Source organism: Molossus molossus, unplaced genomic scaffold, assembly GCF_014108415.1.
Source record: "Molossus molossus isolate mMolMol1 unplaced genomic scaffold, mMolMol1.p scaffold_m16_p_14, whole genome shotgun sequence".
In the NCBI taxonomy this organism is placed as follows: domain Eukaryota; kingdom Metazoa; phylum Chordata; class Mammalia; order Chiroptera; family Molossidae; genus Molossus; species Molossus molossus.
Window position 1 is genome coordinate 30,258,775 of NW_023425349.1, and position 23,653 is coordinate 30,282,427.

General features: G+C 38.4%; 1 protein-coding gene across 1 annotated transcript in view; it reads right to left on the reverse strand.

The window, feature by feature from the left end:
* TGFBR1 (transforming growth factor beta receptor 1) overlaps positions 1 to 23,653 on the reverse strand; it is a 51,606-nt gene that overhangs the window by 21,732 nt on the left and 6,221 nt on the right. Inside the window, exon 2 of the mRNA XM_036260432.1 lies at positions 1,359 to 1,604. Coding sequence (XP_036116325.1) covers positions 1,359 to 1,604 — 246 coding nt within the window. The remainder of the gene's footprint in view (positions 1 to 1,358; positions 1,605 to 23,653) is intronic.

Here is a 23,653-nt window from a genome sequence, read left to right on the forward strand (position 1 = left end):
TACAAAAAAAGCTAGAAAAGTTAGAGTCTGGCAGAGCCTGGCCATAGGGAGCTTCCAGACTCAGTTGTACTTTGCTGTTATCACACACACAGGTGCAGGACTGCCTCCCTTCTCCAACTGGTAGGACTGGCCCCTTTCCTCTGAGCTCCAGCAGTACTTCCATCTTTAATTAGCATGATGCCTGGACCAACTCTGAGTGGAAAATTAGCACTGCGTTCTGCCCCTCTGAGCAATGAAACCAGGTGCTTCCTAAAGGAGAACTGAGTTTGACCCTAACACCTAACCCAAGCCCCTCAGCTTATGGTATTGGTGGGATTTTCTAAGAGGTCATTTCACTTCTTTTCATATGGTTAATTTTTCACTAATCTGAGGTCATCTGCACTATAAACTGCGAAGTTCTTCACAAGTGTGGGTAGCATTCTTCCATTAATTCTGCTAGCATTCACATAGGTCCCCCTGTTTTTATATTCCTTTGATTATTACAGCAGGAATTTGGAATTTGAAGAAAAGTGACAAAAGAGTTAAATAATGTGCTCAGACTGACATCTTAAGCCAGAACCTTAAAATTAATCTAATGCCAAGAGTTTATCCTTGAAAGTCCTGGCTTTGCCAGGACATTTTAAAATGTAAACTTCGGTGAAGGACTGAAAACCTAGATATCATCATATATAATAATCTAAACATAAAGACCACAAGGTAAAGTGAAATTACAAAATGAAGGCATCTGGACTGTTTAGTGCTGCTTTCAATTCCAACCCACTACTGATGCTTTAAAATGCCAGAGCAGCCTGGCCAGCTGGTATGGCTCAGTGGTTGAGCATCGACCCATAAAAACTAAGAGGCTGCCGGTTTGATTCCGGATCAGGACACATGCCTGGGATGTAGGCTCGATCCCCTGTAGGGGGCATGCAGGAGGCAGCCAACAGATGTTTCTCTCCCTCTCCCTTCCTCTCTCTCTCTCTGAAAATCAATAAAAACTATTTTAAAACAAAAAGAAACAAACAAAAAAACGTCTAGAGCATTAAACAAGAAAGAAGAAATTCACTTTGCAGATAAAGTATGACATTCTGAGGACATACTGCTGCAGTGGGCTTTGTCAGAATTCGTTTTTAAGAGGCTACTAATTCAGGTACAGCAGACTATAGAGAAAGTCTATTATGGAATCAAATTCTGGACACACACCCAGGAGTCAGGATTTTGGCTACTCTTATAACTCTGCACTAAGGACATGTTTCTTTTTGCCTTGAAACTGTACAAGCTGGGGTAGACAATTTCTAAGATCCCTTCCAGTTCTAAAATCATAGTTTAAGGCTTTTCTTTGTAGTAGCAAAAAACCACCATCTTACACAATAACTTACCACCAGTTGGGGGTTCTATTTTATTGCAGTGGTCCTGATTGCAGCAGTATGTTGTAGTAACAGACCCAGTTTTTGAAGATGGTGCACATACAAATGGCCTGTCTCGAGGAATTAGGTCGATTTCAGCTATACACATGCTATTGTGTATAATTTTATCTGTGGTCTCTGTGACAGAGACAAAGCAAAGCCCATCTGTGACACAAGTAAAATTGTCTTTTGTGCAAAGGTGGCAGAAACACTGTAATGCTAGAAAAAGAGAACAAGATGTTATTAGAATAAATTCTCAAGGTTAACACTGAAATTATCCTGTATTTGCTATAAGACAGTCCTGATCCTATTATAGTAATTTCTTTGCACTATTCAAAAAACAATTCTTTGTTACTCTTAGAAGAGTTGAGAAGCTCATATATGTAGGAGCTGAATATGATAAAATTTGAACGAAGATTTTTTTCTAAAACTCTTTTTGCTTCCAAGTATAGAGGAACTGTTATGTGCAATTTCATCAAGGTAAGGCAAGCATGTGCCCATTGGGGAGCAATGTGCGAAAATACTACAACCCTCCACTGCAGATTGAAAATGTCATATGGTAATAGAGTGATGGAAACAGATTTGTATTGCACCACTCGTTTCTCTTGTACAACCCGTGAGAAAGACATCTATCTTCTAGCCAGGATTATGGTGCTTTTTCAGTAAGCCAAGGAGACTGGACAAGTAACAATACATATGCTCTAACAACACAGGCAACCTAACTACAGAAATGACCGGAGAAACACCAGCTCCATGCCCACTAGTATCTGTTTGATCTTTATGACTCAACTCAAGGAGTGACCCCTTTAGGCGAGTCTTCCCCTAATTATCACCAATACCTTTCCATACACACATAAACATACCTTCCACCATGCTCTCCAATGGTTAACTGTTCCCCAAAGCAAATGCTGCTTATCAGAATTGCTACTTCTGTTTTTCTCTCCCCTATGAAACTCTAAGCTCCCTGAGAGCAAGGACTCATATTAGTCATTTCTGTAAATCCACATCTAGCATTGAGTCTTGTATATGGCAGCATTAAAAAAATACTCTTCGAATGAACGACAGAATAGGCACTAACACTTCACTATGATCTCATGAAATTGCAAAGCACATTTACTTCCTTAAGTCCAATCAAACTTCCCAATTAATTGGTGGCAAGAAAAAAGGAAGAGTCCAGGTATACGGAATGGCCATCTATGATGAGACCAAGGAAATCTACTGTATCTAGAAAGAGTGGCTAGGCAGACAGGTAGGCCAGAAGGAAGCTAAGTCTCTGAACAGCTAACTTGCTGTATATGAAAGGGTTAACTCAGCAGGAATTCCCAAGAAAGGCTGTCTTCATTCAGGACTGGCCCTTGGCCAGTTCTTAGCAAATGAGCTCTGAACCCTTGAAATATTCTCCCTGATAAGAATGCTGCAAGCCTCTGTGAATGGGCCCCAATAAAAACCTTGGATTTGTATGTGTATGGAGGCTCTGGTGAGCTTCCCTGGTTGGCAAGGGCTATCACATCATTGCTGAGTTATGCTGTGTACTTTGCTACTGCACTGGGAGATGACACCCGGAAGCTTGTACCTAGTTTCTCCTGGATGTTGCCCCATGTGCCTTTTCCTTTTGATGATTTTAATATGTATCTTTCCACTGTAATAAACCATAACCATTAGTATAACACCTTTTCTTAGTCCTATGAGTCCTTCTAGCAAATCATTGAGCCTCACGGTGGTCTTGGAGACAGACCCCCAACTCACTTATTAAACCCAAATTCAGGAATGTCAGGATCTCCTCAAGCAGCTGCTTCGTGGTTGCTGGCTTAATTAGCATACTTGTCTATTATCTTTCTAGATCAGAAAGATTTTACCTTAATCATTATTTAAAATTTTGTTCTTTCTTCATAGACAGTTCAGCTACTTCAATGATCTCTTCCCAAAAATGAAGAGATGCCCTGGCCAGTTTGGCTCAGCGGTTAGAGCATCAGCCTGTGGTCCTGAGAGACCCAGGTTCGGGATCCCCCCCCCCCCCCCCAATCTGAACAAAATATCGAAAAATGTCCTCGGGTGAGGATAAAAAAAAAAAAAAAATGAAGAGAACTCAAGAAAAGTATAAGAAAGAGACACTATCATAATCTGACACTTAAAGGCTGTTAAAATACAGTAATTACCTGTGGTGAGGTTTGGTGGTGATTACAGGTTCCTTGGGTATAATTTCCTAAGGAGGGATTCTGAACCAGGAAGCCATGGACTGGCTTCAGAGGGACATGAATCCCACAGAACTGTAGGCCAAATGTTGTGTGCATTTGCATTTTCAAGGAGAAGGTTTATAGCTTTCAACAGAACTACAAAGGGGTCTGTCAGTCATAAGATTAAATCCACCACCATAGGAGACTGTCATCATTCTTGCTGAATCAATCCTCTTTCCTCTTAAGTAGCCATTCGACCAAGGTTTTCTAAGTATTAGGTTTTTTTTATCAGTTACTCTACCAAAAGCTTAGTATACAAAGATTAATGACTCATGGCCACAGCCTTGAAGAACTCCAAAGACTAGTGAAGGAGAACATTACAATATAATGTGGTAATTGCTATATATAAAAATTCTGCCATGAACACTCTCCCAGTTCTAAGATCTTCACAGCTCCCTTAGAGTATATGAAGTAACAGTTAGACACTTTGTCTACCAATTAAAACTTTTACTTTTGGGTTCCACTTTACCACTCACAATACAAATGCTATCTAGGGCCACACATGTCTCACGTTATGATAATCATGTCTTTCATGACCTTGGTTTTTACACATTCTATTTCTCTGACTAGTTTAAACCCACCTTCTGAACTTTAAGACCCTGTTCAAACAAGATCTTTTCCATAATGTGCTCTAAACCCCTCCCCTACCCGTAAGGGGGCAGCTCCTTTCAATAATTTCAATAGCCCTCTTAGCAAACATACCCTTAGAACAGCACCAATAAAACTATTTATAGCTTGTTATTAAAGTGTCTCTCATTATATTAAGAATGGCCACATTGGCCCTGGCCGGTTTGGCTCAGCGGTTAGAGCATCGGCCTGCGGTCCAGAGAGACCCGGGTTTGGTTCCCGCTAGGGGCATATACCTCGGTTGCAGTTTGTCCCCGGCCCTGGTTGGTCGTGCGGGTGGCAGCCACTCGATGTGTCCCTTTCACGTCGATGTTTCTCTCTTTCTCTCTCTTCCTCTCTCCCTCCCACTCTACCTGAACAAAAAATGTCCTCGGGCGAGGATAAAAAAAAAAAAAAAAAAGAATGGCCACATTGCCCTGGCCAGGTGGCTCAGCTGGTTAGAGCACAGTCCTGTGCACCAAAACGTTGCAAGTTCGATTCCTGGTCAGGGCACATACCTGGGTTTCAGGTTTAATTCCTGATTGGGGTGCATGCAGGAAGCAGCCCATCAATGTTTCTCACATTGATGTCTTCCCCCCTCCCCACCCCCCAGTCCCTTCCTCCATTCTCTTCTTAAAAAATAAAAATAAAAAAATCAAGAAATATATCCTTGGGTGATGATAAAAAATAAGAATGGCCAAGTTTTTTGTAGTTGTTTTCCTCATCTTTGAATCCTGGGTTCCTAGACAGTGATCAAAAAAGATTTGCCAAAGCAGTGTTTCCTAAACAGGAGGTCACAAATATGTTAGGAGAAAAAGCCTAAGAATTGTGTACAATTTTTAAAAATATTTAATTTAATGGGTAATGTAAAATGAATGACAAACATTCTGGATCATGAATAACTACCACCTAAACAAGTACCACTAGTAGGCTTTCCCTGCTACTTCTTCAGTTGTGTTAAGATCTCCTTCAGGTCAAATATCCTCACAGCACACCATACAAGCAAAGGTTTCATAGTAATTATAATCGAAAGAGTGAAAAATCAAGGCATATGGCAATACAGGCGTGGTATATTCAAAAGCCAACAGTTAACAGCCAATACCATATACATGCTACACGCATTACATGGGTCCTATCTCTGTAGCACAATTTGCAAAAGTTCATTAGCAGTAAATGTGGTTTTTAAGTATGAAATATTTTTCCATTCTCACTCTAGTATTAATTGGTTTAGAGAACCATTTAATAAAGATTTCAGTAATGTCACCATGTTATCCTCATCTTCAACACAGCAGACAGCTCATTAAAACTGGTATTTGAGGAATGCTTGCTGGCAAGTGTTTTACTTAGGTATGTGGTCTGATTATCCTAAACTTACAAAGCTTTGAAGTCATGATGCCACCTTACACAACATAACTTATGAGAATGGGCACTTGCAGCTTTTAGTATCACTTAAGTTAAAATACAGAAACAGATTTCAAATGGAATCACACCTAAGGCTATTTTTTTCTACTGTGAAATCTAAACATCATCTGTCATACTTAATAATTGTATTAATTTGAATTTTGCTGGTTTTGTAGTTGACTTTGTATTTAATTTGCAGACTTGGTTTATACTTGTAAATGAGCCAGAACACAAAGGTTTTATATCTAGTTTCATGTCTATACATCTAAGTAACATGATGATACATTCTATACTTTTCCTTTCAAAAAGATCATTATATTATGGCAAATTTGAGAAAGTCAGTGCTAAAGGGATTTTCTTTCTGTTTTTTGGGGGGGATTAATCCTCACTCAAGGGTATTTTTTCGATTTTCTAAAGAGAGTGGAAGAAAGGGAGGGAAAGAAAGAAAGAGAGAGGAAAAGGGAGAGAGAGAGAGAGAGAGAGAGAGAAAGAAAGAAAGAAAGAAAGAAAGAAAGAAAGAAAGAAAGAAAGAAAGAAAGAAAGAAAGAAAGAAGAAAGGAAGAAAGATCAACGTGAGAGAGATACATCAATTGGTTGCCTCCTGCACTCTCCCTGTGTGGGGCTGGGGACTGAATCTGGATTGAATTTGGTGCGTGGGCTGACACTCGAACCACTGAGTGACACTGGCCATAAAGGGCTTTTCTTAACAAGTCTTTCAATAAAAACAGATCACTATTAACACCATATAACTCAAAGCTTAACCAGGTAAGGGTTTACTTCTTGAGGGAATTTTAAAATTCTATATTGCCACTCTGAATCAGTCTTGATTGAATACAAGACTGCTGTTAAATGCATATGGTATAGAAATACAGTGTAGAAAAAAATGAAACAGAAATCTAAAAATTCTCAGTAAATTCCTATTTTTTTTAAATTCATATTTATTTTATTACTAGAACAGACCTGACTACTACCTAACACCCTTTTATTAAACCAGAGTTGTTGTTTATGATGCATGTACAGGGCAAAATTTCTATCTAAAAAAGGTATACAATGGTGTTTTCTTCTTCCTACCCCAGAACCTAAGTATCATCCCTACCCTACAGCACTTTAATTCCAGCCTATCAATCTGACTCTCATTTAATTCTGCAATTTTTCACTGAGCATCTCTACATGCCAGGTATCATTCGGACTATCGGGAGTAGGGATGACCAAGACAAGGAGTCTGGACTTCGTAGTTCACTAAGGTGAAGGAGTAAGGCATTAAACAAATCATTAAGATCCACAGTCCTGAGAAGACTGATCCAAGTGCTTCAACTCCCCTGAGGCAGAAGACCTATCAAGAAAAGCTTCACAGGGCATTCAAGTCAGAGTCTGGGAGTCAGAACTTGGAAAACATGTAAATCTGCTAGACAGATGAAGATGAGAAAGCTATCCTTGACAGGATTTTTTCTCAGTAGCAGGATTTCATCCTTGGTGGCAAGCATCCAGGTGTTAATAAGACCATGAAATTTAAATAATTATATAAGATGCTAACCACAATGGTTTTATTTCATCAGCAAAATAAACACACTACCATCTTGACCTATTTCATCATCCCATTGAGATAGTCAAATGAGATACCATACCTTAACACAGTTTGAAACCACTAATATAAATTATTATGCGAACATAGAATTATCGCGGATAATAAATGGCACTGTTCCAAACATGGTTTTTATTTGTAGGCCACCAAGGAAACATCTCTTCCCAAAGTAGTGCCTGAAATTCCACTGCAGAATCCTAGACAGAATCCTAGAACCACATGAAACCTTTAAGATCATCTAGTTCTAATTCAGTTCTATTACTTTATTAATGAAGAAACCAAAATTTAAGAGTACCAAAATGATTTACAATAATATTCTACCCAGGCTATAAGTGGATGTAAATTTCCACTATATTACCATCATAAACACGAATAAAACATATGTGGCTCTTTTCTGTACTGGTAACCATATGTTATGTTAACTAATGCAAGCCTTTCAAGAGTCCCTGGTGGTTCAATAGTACAGTTTCTTTTTTGGACCCCTAGAGTTTCACTATTGTGCTTGATAGCAAAGAACCACACTCCCTGTTTATTAGTACCTTGGCCATCGTTTGCTTCTCTGTCACAATCTCTACCAGTAGCCATAGCTCTCTCAATTCTAAGATGCACATTTTCCCATATTTGAACATTTCTGAAGTCTGCATACACTTCACAATCAAGGTCAAAAGAAAACTCCAGCTTCCAGACAGAAAGGTAAGACATGATGTAATGTTGCAACTTATGTATGTACAAACTTGGCTATTAAAGAAAGCCAAGTTTATTATTTATTTAATCATCACTTTAATTATTTGCATTGGTACCTCTCCTGCAACTGAAATTTAACTTAAGCTTGATCTGTATTAAAATGCCTTCACAAGATTTCATTATGACTCAGCACTGCAATGAAAAGCTACCGTGTTCACAGAGAATTGTCAGTCTCATGCTAGGAAATACAATTACCAGCAGTAAAAATGTCCAGATTGCAGAAAAAAACACACAGAATTTTCAAAGTGTGAATATGTTGGTGTGATGTTAAGGACTATCATAAACCAAACGTCTAGCTGTCAAAGAAAGTGACGACAATATAAAGAGACAACAGGACCGTTGGGGTTACTATCTTCACTCTATTATGGTATCAGAGTAATAAACCCCAAGTTGAGATTCTGGCTCTTGGTCCCAACTATAAAGGGAATTCCCATCGTTGCCTCATTTCAGCATGTCTGAAGGTCACACATCAAAACATTATTACTTCTATCTAGTGCCAGGGCTACAAGGGTTGATTCACAAGCCCATATACCTGGTTGGAGAAATGGAGAGGTAGACAGCCTGTGAACAATATCTGGAACAGACATTTCTATGAGCCTAGTTGCTTAAATAAAAATTAGTACCCAAAACATTGTCTTTCCAAGCCTAGAGTGACTGTGTCTATACAACTCATGCCTGTTTTTATGCATATGCTTCAAAACTCTTTCCTTTTTCAACTCGTGTTATTTGGTCTCCCTATCCTTCCATCACCCATCTTTCCCCTATCAAGACTTTAACTGAAACATCTCATTGAAATTCACTAGTGATGCCCATCTGTTCAATCCAGTGTTCTTTCTAATTCTAAAAAAAAGAATATGAGGCATATTGACACACCTTTCTTTATTAGTTCACATGGCACTACCCTTTCCTAACTTACTTGCATCTCACTCATTTCTTTGCTATATCTCAGATTTACATCTCTAAATTTCCTGGCCTTGCTCATGTGCCTTCCAGGAAACACTGTTTGGCTTGCCTTTTAGTGCAACATTTTCAAATAAAATACAGTATTATTCTTTTAATAGTGATATATGTAATTTAAGGGTGGGGAGCCCCTGAAAGGACTCCTAGGTTCCTTCTTGCTGAGACAGTGCAGCAGTTAAAAAGGAAGAAGGGAAAGATTTCTCTCACCAAAGATGCAATTCCAATCTTTTCACCACCTTATCCTGCCTATTACAGCACAATTATACTGGACTATACAGTGAGAGTATTTCCAAATATTCTAAATATGTGCCAACTGGCAGGTAAAGAGCCTAACATGCACAGTGCCCTAGCCACAGTCTGCTTGGCTACCGTTAAAAGCAGATCACACCACTGTTGGAAAAGATGAAGGCAAAAGCTAGAAGTTATGCTCTGGCCGGTTTGGCTCAGCAGTTAGAGCATTGGCCTGCAGACCAAAAGGTTGCAGGTTCGATTCCTGGTCAAGGGCATGTATCTGGATTGCAGGTTCAATCCCAGGCCCGGTTGGGGTTGTGTGGGAGGCAACCAATCCATCTCTCTCTCTCTCTCTCTCTCTCTCTCTCTCTCTCTCTCTCTGCACTCTATCTAAAAATCAATAAAAAAATAACTTCAGGTAAGGATTAACCAAAAAAAAAAAAAAGTTAGGCCCTGGCCAGTTTGGTTCAGCAGTTAGAGCGTCGGCCCACGGACTGGAGACTCCCAGGTTCAGTTCCCACTAAGGGCATGTACCTCGGTTGCAGTTTGCCCCTGGCCCTGGTTGGGGTCATGTGGGTGGCAACCATTCAATGTGTTTCTCTCACATCAATGTTCCTCTCCCTCTCTCCCTCCCGCTCTATTTGAAGATGAATGCAAAAATGTCCTCAGGTGAGGATAAAAAAAAAAGTTGGAAGTTATAATAAATCCTTTCAACTCGTTACCATCTAGTCTATTCCTCCACTCTTTTGATTAATCTGCCTTCCCTTCTTTTCTCAATTCCCAATACCATGCCCCATCTCAAGGAGGCCTGTCCTCCCTTCTTTTCTCCCTCTTCTACCTCTGGGGAAAGTATACCACATAGGTCCTCTTCTTTTTAAAATATATGCTGCATAATATCCAAAGAAACCCAAAACACTAATTAGAAAGAATATGGGCACCCCTGTGTTCATTGCGGCATTATTTACAAGAGCCAAGATTTGGAAGCAGCCCAAGTGTCCATTAGTAGATGAGTGGACAAAACAGCTATGTACATTTACACAATGAAATACTACTTGATCATAAAAAGGAAGAAGAATTTATCCTTTGTGACAGCATGGATGGACCTGGAGAACAGTAAGCTAAGTGAAATAAGCCAGTCAGAGAAAGACAAGTACCATATGATTTCACTTACATGTGGAATTTAATGAACAAATTGAACTAATAAGCAAAATACAGACAGTCTCATTGATAGAGAACAGGCAGACAGCTCTGGTGGTGTTAGTGTGGGGGGTGGAGGGATTGAGCAAAAAAGAAGAAAAGAGAGAAAGAATTCATGGACGCGAACAACAGTGTGGTGATTGCGGTAGGGTGTGGGAGGAAGGAAGGGTAGAGATGGAAGAGGGTACAGGGGGGATAAAATGGTGGGGGGAGGGGAAATGTGCTGCATATTTGTAAACAAGGCTAATACCCTGACCACCAACTCCCTCCAGCCTACTGCCCTGATTTTGTTTCTCAAAGGACTCACTGGTTCTTCTCAACTCTACCCCCTTGGGGTTACCCTGTAGCAGCAATGTCAAAGGAGCTTGTCAAAATACCCTGCACCATATAATATGAAAGAAAATTCTTCAGTAGTCTAGATAACATTTCACTCCCAAAATATGATTTACCCAGACATTTCTCCAAATAAATTCCATTTACTTCTACCTTTAAATCACTTAAGAAGCATCATTTATAATTCAACACAGAACTCTATCTTGGAAGAACAGGGAACACTCCTAAATTCTCAATCACTTCTTTATCCACAATACTTCCATTTTCTGGTCTTCTAAGCTCATGAATTAGCTGATAGAATGTTAACTGTTACCAGAGCAAGGCACACTAAGAATAGGCTGCCTAAGTGGCAAGATGAGATTTAATAGGGGCAATCAATACAAAGGCCTTCATTTAGGTTCACTATCAAATAAACTGCACAAGCACAGGGTAAAGATTTGCTTAGCAGATTTGGGGAATCTGTTTAACAACAGATTTTTTAAAAACTCAACAGCATTTACTGTTAATTGTAGCCATGGTGATGGGGGAGACAGAGGGAGAACTGGGCACAAAATCCCACAAATGTCCAATATAAGAAGTAATCAGTAAGTGTTACTTGAATAGCAATCTGCCATGTAAATTTGAGTCAGAGATTCTAAGAACTAATTCAACAAAGCCTGATCTGAAAGGTCTCTTAGCCATGGAGACATTCACCTCATTTTATAGATGTTGCAACTGAGTAAATTATCTTAACCCTATACCAAATCAAATCATGAAGTAGTAAATTTTGTTTCATAAAAAATCATTTCCTAACTACAGCTCCTCCCTACAATGGAATTGGCTGCCTCAGAAAGTTATGACTTTTCTGTCATTAGAGATATTTAAGCAGAGGTTGAATGACCAATAATCAGAGTTCATGAAGTAGGGATGTCCTGCACTAAATGAAAGGTTGGGCTAAAACTCTACAATCCTTTAAATAATAGGATTCTACTATTTCACAAATTACATCAAATATTAAACCATGTTTTCATTTTCTGAAAAGTTCAACTTAACATTTTCAAGGTACAACAATTACAGCAAAGCACCTCATTTTCTGATTGTTTATTTATCTATTTCCCCCATTAAACTGTGAACTTCAAGTCAGGGACCAGATTAATGCTTCATGCATTTCTATATCCTTAGGCCCTGGCACTCAGGAGATCCAGTATGTGTTTCTTGAATAAATATAAATATTCAAGAAATATCTCTTTAGCGTGTGAATAGCTGCCCAGGGTCCTCTATAAAATAGCCAAGCCCGGCCAGCATGGTTCAGTGGACTGAGCATCGTCCCATGCACTGAAGAGGTTGCTGGTTAGATTCCCAGTCAGGGCACCTGCCGGGGTTGCAGGCTCAATTCCCAGTAGGAGGCGTGCAGGAAGCAGCCAATCGATGTTTCTCTCGCATCAATGTTTCTATCTCTCTCCCCCTCTCCCTTCCGCTCTATCTAAAAAATCAATAGAAATATATTTAAAAAAATAAAATGGCCAAGCAAGCACATTTTTTCTTTATCCTTTACTACCTTCATTTTTTTAAAAGACTTTTTTCTATCTCTCAGTGTTCACCCTTTCAACTATACAAATTCACATTTAGACATCCCTCAAAAGCCCATTTGATGTAAAATATCCCATTGTCCAGAATAACCTAGCTCTCTCCATATAAATGGAGGCCAACCCGACACTTTTAAAATTACAAATGAACATAACCTCTGACCCAAAGGGACTATAGCCTATAGATATCCTTGTACATGGATAAAGTGGCTTACATACATGGTTATTAATTTCCTAATGGTTTATACTAGATTGTTTCTAATCTTTCCTATGCATCTAATCTACCACTAGAACTGTTAAAATAACATGATGTACCACTATAAAATGGAAGACCATACAGCTACCCAAAAAATGATGATGCTTTCTATATACTAATGTAGAAGACTTCGCCTCCTGAGATGTATTAAATCAAAGTGCAGAGTGCAGAACAGTGTATTTGATATAGTAAAATTTGTGCTAAGGAAGGGAGGGACAGAAGGAAGGGCAGGAAAGAGAAGGAGGAGGAAAGGAAGTAAAATGCACACACATATTGGCTTGTACATATTACAAATATCTCCTGGAAGAATACAAAAGAAATAGGTCACACTGGCTTCCAAGGAAGGGAACTAAGTACCCAGAGGATAGGGGTGGGAGACTTTTCACTATATACTCATTTGTACTTTTTGAAATTTGAAATATGTGAGTGCATTATACCTTTTCAAAGTTACAAAAAATGTTTTTAAATGCCTCTTTATTCTCCATCCCTTTTCCCTATACTGTCTTCAAAGCTCCAACTCAGGATTTTTACCCTATGGAATACAGCCACTTCATGCCGATTTCAAAACTTTATTGTTCTTTCTGGTAGATAATTTGCCAAGATACAGTGAGAGGTCACACTATATTGAAAGTCTGTATCTTTCAATCCATTAATTCTACTTATTAGAATTTTGTCTAAGAAAACAACAGGAGATGAGATCAAACATATACCCACACTGATATTCATTAAGGTATTTTATGGTTGAAAAACTACCTATATGAACGACAATAGGGCAATGACCAAATAAATTATAATACAATCATAAACTAAATACTATATAGCCATGAAAGTGATAATTTAGAAGGCAGTTTAAGAAAAGAAAAATTGTCATACTATGAAGGCTCATATAATGTGATTATAATTCCATTCCTATCAAGTGATCTTGTTATTGTTCCACTTCACTGAGTTGAGGGGTGTATGTTAATATATAGAGGATATGTGTGTACCCTGACTTACCCTAGCCTCTGAAAATAGATGAAGAAACTTTTATTTCTGATGGTGAGGCTAAAACAATAACTGAAACATCTGTAAGAAAAATAAATTAATTAATTTTTAAAAATAAAAAAAAATAAAAATAACTGAATTTCTTTTTCTCCAATCTAAACACACTTATACACAGTTTCTTATTAGATTTTACGTTGATTAATAGATATTACAAGAGTATGATAGTCTCATGGAATTCATAGACAAAAAGACTTCAGTTTGACTCCTATCTCTGCCAGTTGGCTTCTAAGAAATCCTGAGGAAGTTGCTTAACTTTTTTGAGCTTGTTTCCTAAATTTATAGCAATAGCTATCTCAGAAGTTTTGAGGGTTAAATAATGTAGAGAGAATACTTAGCACAGTGTCTGGCACATAATTAAATGCTCAAATATTTATTTATGTACTCATTCAACAAGCCAATCATTTATTTACCATCTACTTTGTGCTAGTCCCTGTTCTAGCGCTGGACAGAGAATCAGAGTAATCCCTTTATATAGCTCTAAGAGGCAACATGGACATAGCATATAACGTTAACAGTGTGCACATAAAGAAGTGAACATTCACGGTAGCTAATCTCTTTCTCTATTCATAGATACCCATACAGAATTTTCTAACAATATGACTGAACAACATTAGCCAAGAACTTCACTGACTAAAGTAGCATGGGAGGTATATATAGGGAAGTAGATTTTCAGTTCCAAACCAAATTAACAAAGTGTTGGAACACATCCAATGTGTACATTTATATGTAATAACCCTAACTAATAAAGAATCATAAGTCATTTAACCATAAAACTGCTGGAAGGAACCTAGTAATTACCTGATCCTAACCCCTTATTTTATAGATAAGAAAACAGAGGTTGTCTAAGAGTTACAACAACATAATCTAGATTTTATTCTTAAAGCAGAAAGAAAAAAATGAATTATTTGATCATCTCTGATGATCACCCTAAGTAAGACAAGACAAAAGGACTGAACCCTTTCCCTTCGGGAAAGCAAGAGTGGCTACAGATGCTGTGACTTGGTTGCTGAGATACTGAGGTCTACTGATGAAACTAAATGAAACTGGTAGGTCATTCTGGCTAAGGGAATGAAACAGAAAATGTGGTAAGAGAGGAAGTAGTAACCACCCACCAGCTAGCTGCCTTTGAATTAAGGGCAGAGGAGAGTTAACCTGGGCTAAAAAACAGCAAAAGAACTACTGGAGCCACAGGTGAAGAAATCAGCTGATAGTGCTGTGCAATTAGTACTTTTAGAAGCAGTGAGCAAGGCCTGAACATCTTTTATGAAAAAAAAAAAAAAAAGAACAGTGTATATACCCTGTGTAGAAAGAAAGAATACACCTTTAGGAGGACAGAGATGATTAGGAGATTTCTACTCTCAAAGAGTTGAGAATGTAATGCAGAAAATAAACATGCATGCCACTGATAAAAGGAAATGCAGACAAAATGCAGAGAGCACAGAAAAGAGAAACCTCTCTTAAAGATTAACCCTACAATGAGGCTTAAGAAGGGTAATAAAGAATGGAAGTTCATTCAAGGGGGGATGATAAACAAAGATATTGTACACAGATTCAGGAATAAGAGTGAGGCAGTTTCGGAAAATATAAATACATCATATAATCATCTTTTCTTTTTTTTATCCTCACCCGAGGACATTTTTCGATATTTTGTTCAGATAGAGTGGGAGGGTGAGAGAAAGAGAGAGAAACATCTATGTGAAAGGGACACATCAAATGGTTGCCACCCACACAACCCAACCAGGGCGGGGGAAAAACTGCAACCGAGGTATATGCCCTTAGCGGAAACTGAACCCAGGTCTCTCTGGACCACAGGCCGACGCTCTAACCACTGAGCAAAACCAGCCAGGGCATATAATCATCTAGATGTAAGCAACAACAACAAAAAAACCTGACAAAACTCAACATCTATTCATGATAAAATAAAAAGTCATTATACCAAAAAGTCATCAGCTTTTCTTAAACAAGCAATAAATAGAAAACAAAAATTCAAAACTATATTATTTACAAAAGCATCAAAAAATCAAACACCTAGCAATAAATCTAACAAGATATATAAGATCTACACAGAGAAAGTTTCAAAGCATTACTCAACACTACTATTTCCTGCTCCACAGAAGCAATGACACTTTGTACTCTTAATTGAGTCTCTTGGTATTTAACTTTATGTTATTCCCAACCCTTTGTAGAATAAAGAAAAAATTACTGAATTTAGCCAAAAGAGGGATGATAGGTATTGTCAGAAATCTGAGACTTGGTGAACAACACATATAGTTACACAAGCTTTATTGTCTTGCCTTCCCTAGTCTGAAATGTTCATGTTCCTTGTCAAACAATATGTCGAAGCAAGGAGTTCAATGCCGGTTGCAGTCACCTAGAAGAACATAGGTGAATGAAACCAAGCAAAGATACTGAAGCCCAGCCAGAACAGAGGGGCTTTAATGATACTTTATAAAATTTCTAACCACTGAATACATGGCCTCCCTTGGAGCAGAAGTATGCATGCATCTAGTGTTGTCTGAAATCCTTTCAAATGGACATTTACCCTTAAAGACTAAACTGTGTATATAAAAACTGGAGTTTGGGATGCTTGGTAACCAACCTAATAACATTTTCAGACCTCAAAATCTAGATGTACTGAGACAGCATTAGGAACATAGGTTTCAAATTGCTTGCAGCATTCTGGTTACTGAAGAAGGCCTCTAGTGTGAGTGTGTGTGTGTGTGTGTGTGGGGGCGGGGGGGGGGGGTAAAAGATAATAGTCTACCAGGGCTTGACATTACTTATCTTTCAGAGAATTGAAAACAAAGCACAGACTTATGCAGCCTATGTATGTACAGCATGGAATTATGACATCTATACACGAGACAATAATTACTAGGCCCTAGCTATGGTTTAGAATGTTTCATAGGTAATTACATCCATTTGCAACATGAGACTTTTTTCCCAGTTTCAGGATCTCCAAGCTAAATTAGATGCAAACACCCAATCACTCAAAGCAGCTATTTCCTTAGGGCACACCATCTGCTGGCAACACACAGCTAATTCTGAGTCTGGTGGTCCTTAAAGAGTATCCCCTAAGGTTTCTGTTTGACTCCTAAAAGCCAATTGATTAAAATTCCTCCCTCCTTCCCCTTCTCCACCATAAGGTAAGGAAAGGTTGGACCTGACAAAACTTAAATGATAAATGAGAAAGAGTGGAAAGGCCCTAGCTAAAAAAATATCTAATGGCCTGTTTTGTTGTTGTTGTTTTAAGGATTAGGTGGAATAAATTATTAACAATTGTGATTTTAGGAAGAAAGACTATGTGAGAACAGAAAGACTCAAGCTTAGAAATGCATTTTAAAAAAAAAAAAAAGAAGAAGAAGGAAGAGAACAAAAGTAAAATTTACCATGGGAAAATAGAAAGCAAAACAACAAAAAGGGGTAAAAAAATAGAACACTTGTTCACAGGAATGTAATCTACAGTGCTAATTGTGCTAATGCCTTATTTGCTGATGGGTTAGGGAATTTCAAATCTGTAATGCACAACTATCATTTGTAAAATTATGTTTTCCTCACCCAAGGATATTTTTCTATCGCTTCATAGATAGAGTGGAAGGCAGGAAGGGAGGGGGAGAGAGGGAGAGAGGGAGAGAGAGAGAGGGGGAGAGAGGGAGGGAGGGAGGGAGGGAGGGGGAGAGAGAGAGAGAGAGAGAGAGAGAGAGAGAGGGAGAGAGAGAGAGAAACATCCATGTGAGAGAGACACATAGACTAGCTGCCTCCCACATGACCCCAACCAGGGCTAGGGATCAGACCTGCAACTAGGTACATGCCCTTGACCAGAATCGAACCCGAGAACCTTTGGTCCACAGGCTGACACTTTCACTACTGAGCCAAACTGGGCAGGGTTCATTTGTAAAAAAAAATTTTTTAAAGGAGAGAGAAAAGAAAGAAAAAAAAATCAAGGCAAACCAGTGGTTCTCACTTTCTAAAGAATGTCAAGGAAAGGCCCCAAAATGTGCAAAAGGCTCTGGTCTCGGGTTTTTTGCTTCTTTTTTAGCTGTAGCAAGTACTGTTGGTTTGTCTGTGTTTAGATCAGTAATAGAAACATTCTGGGGTAAAGAGATTTTTTTCAGTCCCCCCCCCCAACATTTTATAATGAACATCTCAAACATTCAGAAAACCTGGGAGAACTGTGAACACCTATCATCTAAATTCTGTAATTGTTACTATTTTGCTACATTAACAATATCATTATTATTCATCCATGCATCCATCTGTTGGGGTCTGACTTGACAATATTCTTCCAAAACTTTAAAAAAAAAATCATTCTTCCTAAAAGAGGCTTGAGTCAGAAAAGAGATGCTAAATGAGGTTCTAAAGTGAGGAGGAAGCCCAATTCCTGTTTAGTCATTAGCTGTACTATTATCCTGAAATACCACATGACTTCTGAGCCCCAATATTCTCACCTGCAAAATCAAGTCAGATGAAACGATAATCATAGTCCTCTTAGTTATGATTCTTTCCAGTCTAAAAATTCTATGATTCTATGAAAAACTAGTTTCTTCATAACAACTATCATTTACTTCATGTTTTCTATGTGCCAGAAGTATGTCACAAGTTTTATGTGCACATCTCATTTAATCTCCACAGGTGCCTTAAAAATGTTTGCAAAACCACACACATGACAACTATCAACTGTTTTTAATAGTGTGTGGCCACTTTCCAGTTGCACTTCTCTACATTTTCAGTCCTCTTCACTAGCATCAATTTTACACTGCTTTGGTGGAACTAGATGGAACTAGCAATTAGAAATTATCTTTCTCATTGAGAAACATGAGCAAACTCTGGCCTCTGGTTTGTAATTTTTTCCAAATGTGGAATAAGATAAAAGAGCTAAAACTACTTTAACTTGTTTATTTTGGTAAAATAATTACATATAATTATTGTTGAAGGAAATCTATAATACACAATCTTGGTGTTTTTATTTAAATCTGTTGCATATTAAATAACAAAATTAAAATGTCAGTTTTTCAACTGGAGAAAGTACTCAAATCAACAGCCATGTGCTAAACAAAGAGACTCAATTAGAGCACATTATGGTTCAATTTGGAAATGAATACATCAAGCAAAAGAAAAAAACTCCATACATATATATTGTGTGTGTGTGTGTGTGTGTGTGTGTGTGTGTGTGTAGAGAAGGAAAGCCATGGTTACTGCTTTTCTATCCCTATATTCCTCTTCAGGCTGAACTATCTCCTCCATGTTTAGTGCTCCCAAATATGTGTACCACTCTTTACTTCTGGTAGAAAAAAGTCATTTATTTGTTTTTGCTTTTTTCCATGGGAGCTATTTGTATTTCAATGCATATTTAAAGAAATGTAGAAATGTAACAGGATGCCTGCACAAGGTGTCCTAGAACTATAAATACACACTATTATGTAATCAGTGAGGTTCACACCTAGGAAATCTAGATGGAATGGTTACCCTGAAGCAAGTGAACAAAACTAAGGAGATTCAGCCCTGATAATTAGAACAAGGAAACATGGGAACAGGCCTAAAGCAGCTCAGTAACTGCAGAACAAGAAAGGAAAATGAATCCACACAAGTCATGGAGCATGATAAACCTGAATTCTTCACTTTATTTCCCAATGCCCCTTACACAAAGACTTTTACAATAGATTCTGTTCAAGAGCAGGGAGAAACCTGATTTTCCCAATGAAATCAGCCTATCCCTAACCAAAGAATGTCCTTCATGGTAACGTGTGTGTGTCTTTTACATAAATGTTGGGGTTACGCCCTGGTCGGTTTGGCTCAGCAGTTAGAGCGTCGGCCTGCGGTCCAGAGAGAACCAGGTTCGGTTCCCACTAAGGGCACGTACCTCGGTTGCAGTCTGTCCCCAGCCCTGGTTGGGTCATGTGGGTGGCAACCACTGGATGTGTCCCTTTCACGTCGATATGTCTGTCTGTCTGTCTGTCTGTCTCTCTCTCCCCCTCCCTCCCACTCTATCTGAACAAAAAATGGATAAATGTCCTCGAGTGAGGATAAAAAAAATTAAACAAAATAAAAATATGTAGGGCCACTCTTTTTGAGTAAAGGAAGTCATCATTCCCTATATCCATTACCTATACAGGAGGTAGCTCTTCAAACAGGAAAACCAAGCATCAACACTTTCTGGACCTTGCTGTCTTGTACCTGTTTGCTGAAAGGTGTATGTGAGGCTCTGTTCACCTGTGGTTGCAGTACCCAGATGATGTCTGCCAAATGGAAACAGGCCAAAAGATAAAGACATGAGGAAAATGTCTTTGTAAGCCAAGTTGAACAGTTTCATGTTGCTCTCTACTCATTATCCTTTGCTTTTAGCAAAGCTTGATTTAAATGTTCCAGCCTTACATCAGCTGTTTCGTTGGCATTAGGTTAAGACTAGAGTGTTCATACTTGGATCTGAGCCTTAGAGTGGAGAAGAAAAATGGTAGCAGCAGTACTAAATTGAACCTTCAATACATGTTAAAGACGAAGCCTGAGAAAACAAGAGTCAGGGCTGCCAGGTCCAGGAACCCCTTACCATTTGGAAATTCTCCCTGCATTGAAATCTTCTGTTTAGAGCCCCATATTATTAATTAAAGAAGATGGCAGCCTCCTCATGAATTCTCAGTAACAGGCAATGAGCTCTATGCAAACTATCAGGTTATCTTATTACCTTCACTGCTAGAAAACTCAGAGCAAGTACTGTGCTCAACCTCTAAAGATTTCTTCAACTAAAAGCTATAGATAATTGTTCTCTTTCTTTCCTCCTTTTACTTATTGGTTCTTATCTTTTTGATCATTAGTTTTGGTCTTACATTTTATTTCAAGCTTCCGAAATCCTATTTTTGAAAAATGGCCAGAGTACACAGCTAATCAAGGAATAAATTTTTCCCATATACTAAGAAAGTTACAAAATAGTAGTCATCTCAAAGCCATAAATGCTAGGGAGGTTGAAAGCCTGAATGCAGGTTAAAAACAATGAACAAAGAAGCTTGGATTATACCTACAAGTACAGAATTCTAGAGCAGAAACAGAAACTGGAGTTAATTCCAACCTCCCACCTAACACAAGAAATTCTTCTCAGACAGAAGGTAATTCAGCCTCTGTCTGAATGTATCCAGTGACAGTTATAATGCTCCACTTTATGACAGTTCCCACTTACAGAAAGTCCTTCCTTATAGTGAGGGAAATCTGCCTCTCAGTCTACCAATTAATCATAGTTCTTTATTACACACAAGTGTATTTCCTCTTCCAAAGACAGTCCTTCAGTTATTTAAATATGTAACTCCCATTTATTGATTATTTCTGGTATCAGTGCTAGGTACTTTATAAACACTGCCATGCACTTTCTTCTCAACTATCATTTAAGTTAGGTGTTATCCTCCTTTGAGAAGTGAGACCCAGAGATACACTGATTAGAATCTAATTCCAGACAAATATGTGGGAGTTCTTATATCTACTCCCATAAAAAAAGATTTTAACTTTCTGGCAACCAAGTCACATGATTTGAATGCCATTGAAACTGAAAGAAAAACAAGTTAAATCAATCCAAAGAGAAAAATAAAGATGCTCTAGAAACACAACTGTCCATGGAGAAAAACAATAGCATAAATAGCATTTAACAGGGAGCTCGAGGAGACAGTAAAGGTGAGACCTGTGAAATCACAACCATGACCTAAAGCCAGTGGTGTTAATGCAGGCCAGAAACCAGAGCAGATTCCCAAGAGGTCAATCATATTACTGCAGAGAAAGCAGCACAGACTAAAGGCTAATTTCAGTACAACCAGAAGATCGCAAATAATTCTGACAATATGTTTTTGGTGTTGAGGTTGGGGGTGGGGCAGCAGCAGGGACATGAAATCCAGGAGGGAAGAATATCACAGTGAAGTAAGCAAGGCTCCAGATCTAAGATAGGAGTTTGGGGCCAAAATAACTACCACTCCACTTAAGGTAGCAGGCAGGGCCCTGGAATACAAAAGCAAGGGAATGAGGTAGAAGGTGAATGATGATAAGCATTTCTTTGCCTAAGATTTTCTCCCATTTCCAGTCTTGTATCTTTGCTGCCTATTGAACAATTTCACTTGGCAATACTATCACGTCAACCTCAACATGCTCAAACTATAATTCATTTTCCCTTGATCTTTCTCTTGCCAAATTCCTTACTACTTAAAAGTATTATCCAGGAGGAAACATCCTGGAGTCATTCTCTTTTTTATTTCATGGAGTCCTCAATTTTTATACTCCACTTTTTACAGCTAAGAGCTGTCATTCAACAAGTATTTAATAAGTACCTATCGTGTACCAGACACTTTCTACGCACTTGAGATATACTGATGAACAAAACAAAAATATCCATTTTCATGAACCTTATACTCTAGTAGGAAGGCGACAATAAACACAGTAAATATGGTAAGTAAATACAGGATTTCAAAAGATAGTAAATGTTCCAAAAATAAAAAGCAAAGTAAGATAATGAAATTTTTAAAAGGGTGGTCAGAGTAAACCTCACTGAGAAAAAGGTGACATTTGAGCAAAGATGTGACAGAAGTGAGGGAGGAGGCCACGCAGATATGTAGAGAAAGAGTACTCAGGCCAGGGAGCAGCCATGCAAAGGCACTACTACCAGCTTTTCCAATTTCTTTTTTGAAATGTCATAAAGCCACCCTTCCATTCCATTCCTAGTGCCATTATACCAACCTCTACATCCCCTAGTAGCCACCCTGCTCTATTTCCTCTGTGGTACAGTTAGACTTCTTTTTCCACATTAAAACCTCCTCCTGATTTTCAAGACCCATAATTCTCTGAACCCACACTTTACATTCTGAATTTCCCAAAATTCTTGAAACTTAGCATGATCCTTCTTCACACACATCATCCATGATAAACCCTAACCATCCTGCAAGGCATGGAGATCAAGTCCTCTCACCTCTGTAAAGTAGTTCCTATGGTTGCTATGTATTCATAGTTCCCCAGCCTCATAGTTCTTGAAAGTAAGTCGGCTTCTTTTTCTATACTTCCCATGTGTTGATCACTACTGAATATTTGCTGACTCAGATTAAATGAACTATTTCTTCTATAAACAGAAGCTCTTGACCAACTTAAAGACACTTTTATTAGTTTTGATAAACTACTGAGACAGAATGATTAAAGAATGCTTATATTGCCCTGGCCGGTTTGGCTCAGAGGTTAGAGCGTCGGCCTGCGGTCCGGAGAGAGACCCGGGTTCGGTTCCCGCTAAGGGCATGTACCTCGGTTGCAGTTTGTCCCTGGCCCTGGTTGGGTCGTGCAGGTGGCAACCACTCGATGTGTCCCTTTCACGTCGGTGTTTCTCTCTCTCTCGCCTCCCACTCTATCTGAACAAAATATTGAAAAATGTCCTCGGGTGAGGATAAAAAAAAAAAAAGAATGCTTATATTAATTAAAAATGCATGGGGTGGGTGAAATAAGCTAAAATGTTAATCATGGATAGTGACATGTTTTTTATTTTCTCTAATTCATATTTTCAGGTCTGTGCTTATATTGCTCTAAGAAGCAAGGAGGTTGCTATGAATCTACATAAATCAATACAAACAATGAGTGATCAACTATTATTAGACACATCAGATTCAAATTACCTAAAAATATAATGTCTAATAAAAACTGCAAGCATCTGAGGAACTTGCAGTTGCAGAGGCAAACTGTAATTAAGACCAGCTAAAGCAAATTCTTGTGGTTTAAAAAAAATTAAAGAAAAAAGAGAACCTTCTTGATTAAGAAATAACCATAACAAGGTATTTACTATATATGAAAGCAGTGTGATATACTGGAGAGTACACACTCTGGAATGCTCAAATATAGGCTCTACCATTCACTAATACCATGACCTCAGTTTCCTGGTCTGCAAAATGGAAACAGAAGCTCTTCTATTTACAAGCTTTCACCAATGCAAACTTATGTTCCAATTTGAGTAGAATCTTGCCAACTCTGCTTACCCAGGTAGATGGAGTGAATGGTAATGCACAACCATTTGAGTCTCAGTGGTTGGTCTAGACATTTAATCTGAAGTACTGTCTTCCTTTTATAAATGTATTTATAATTAAAAGATGAAAGACAAAATTTAACATCTTTGG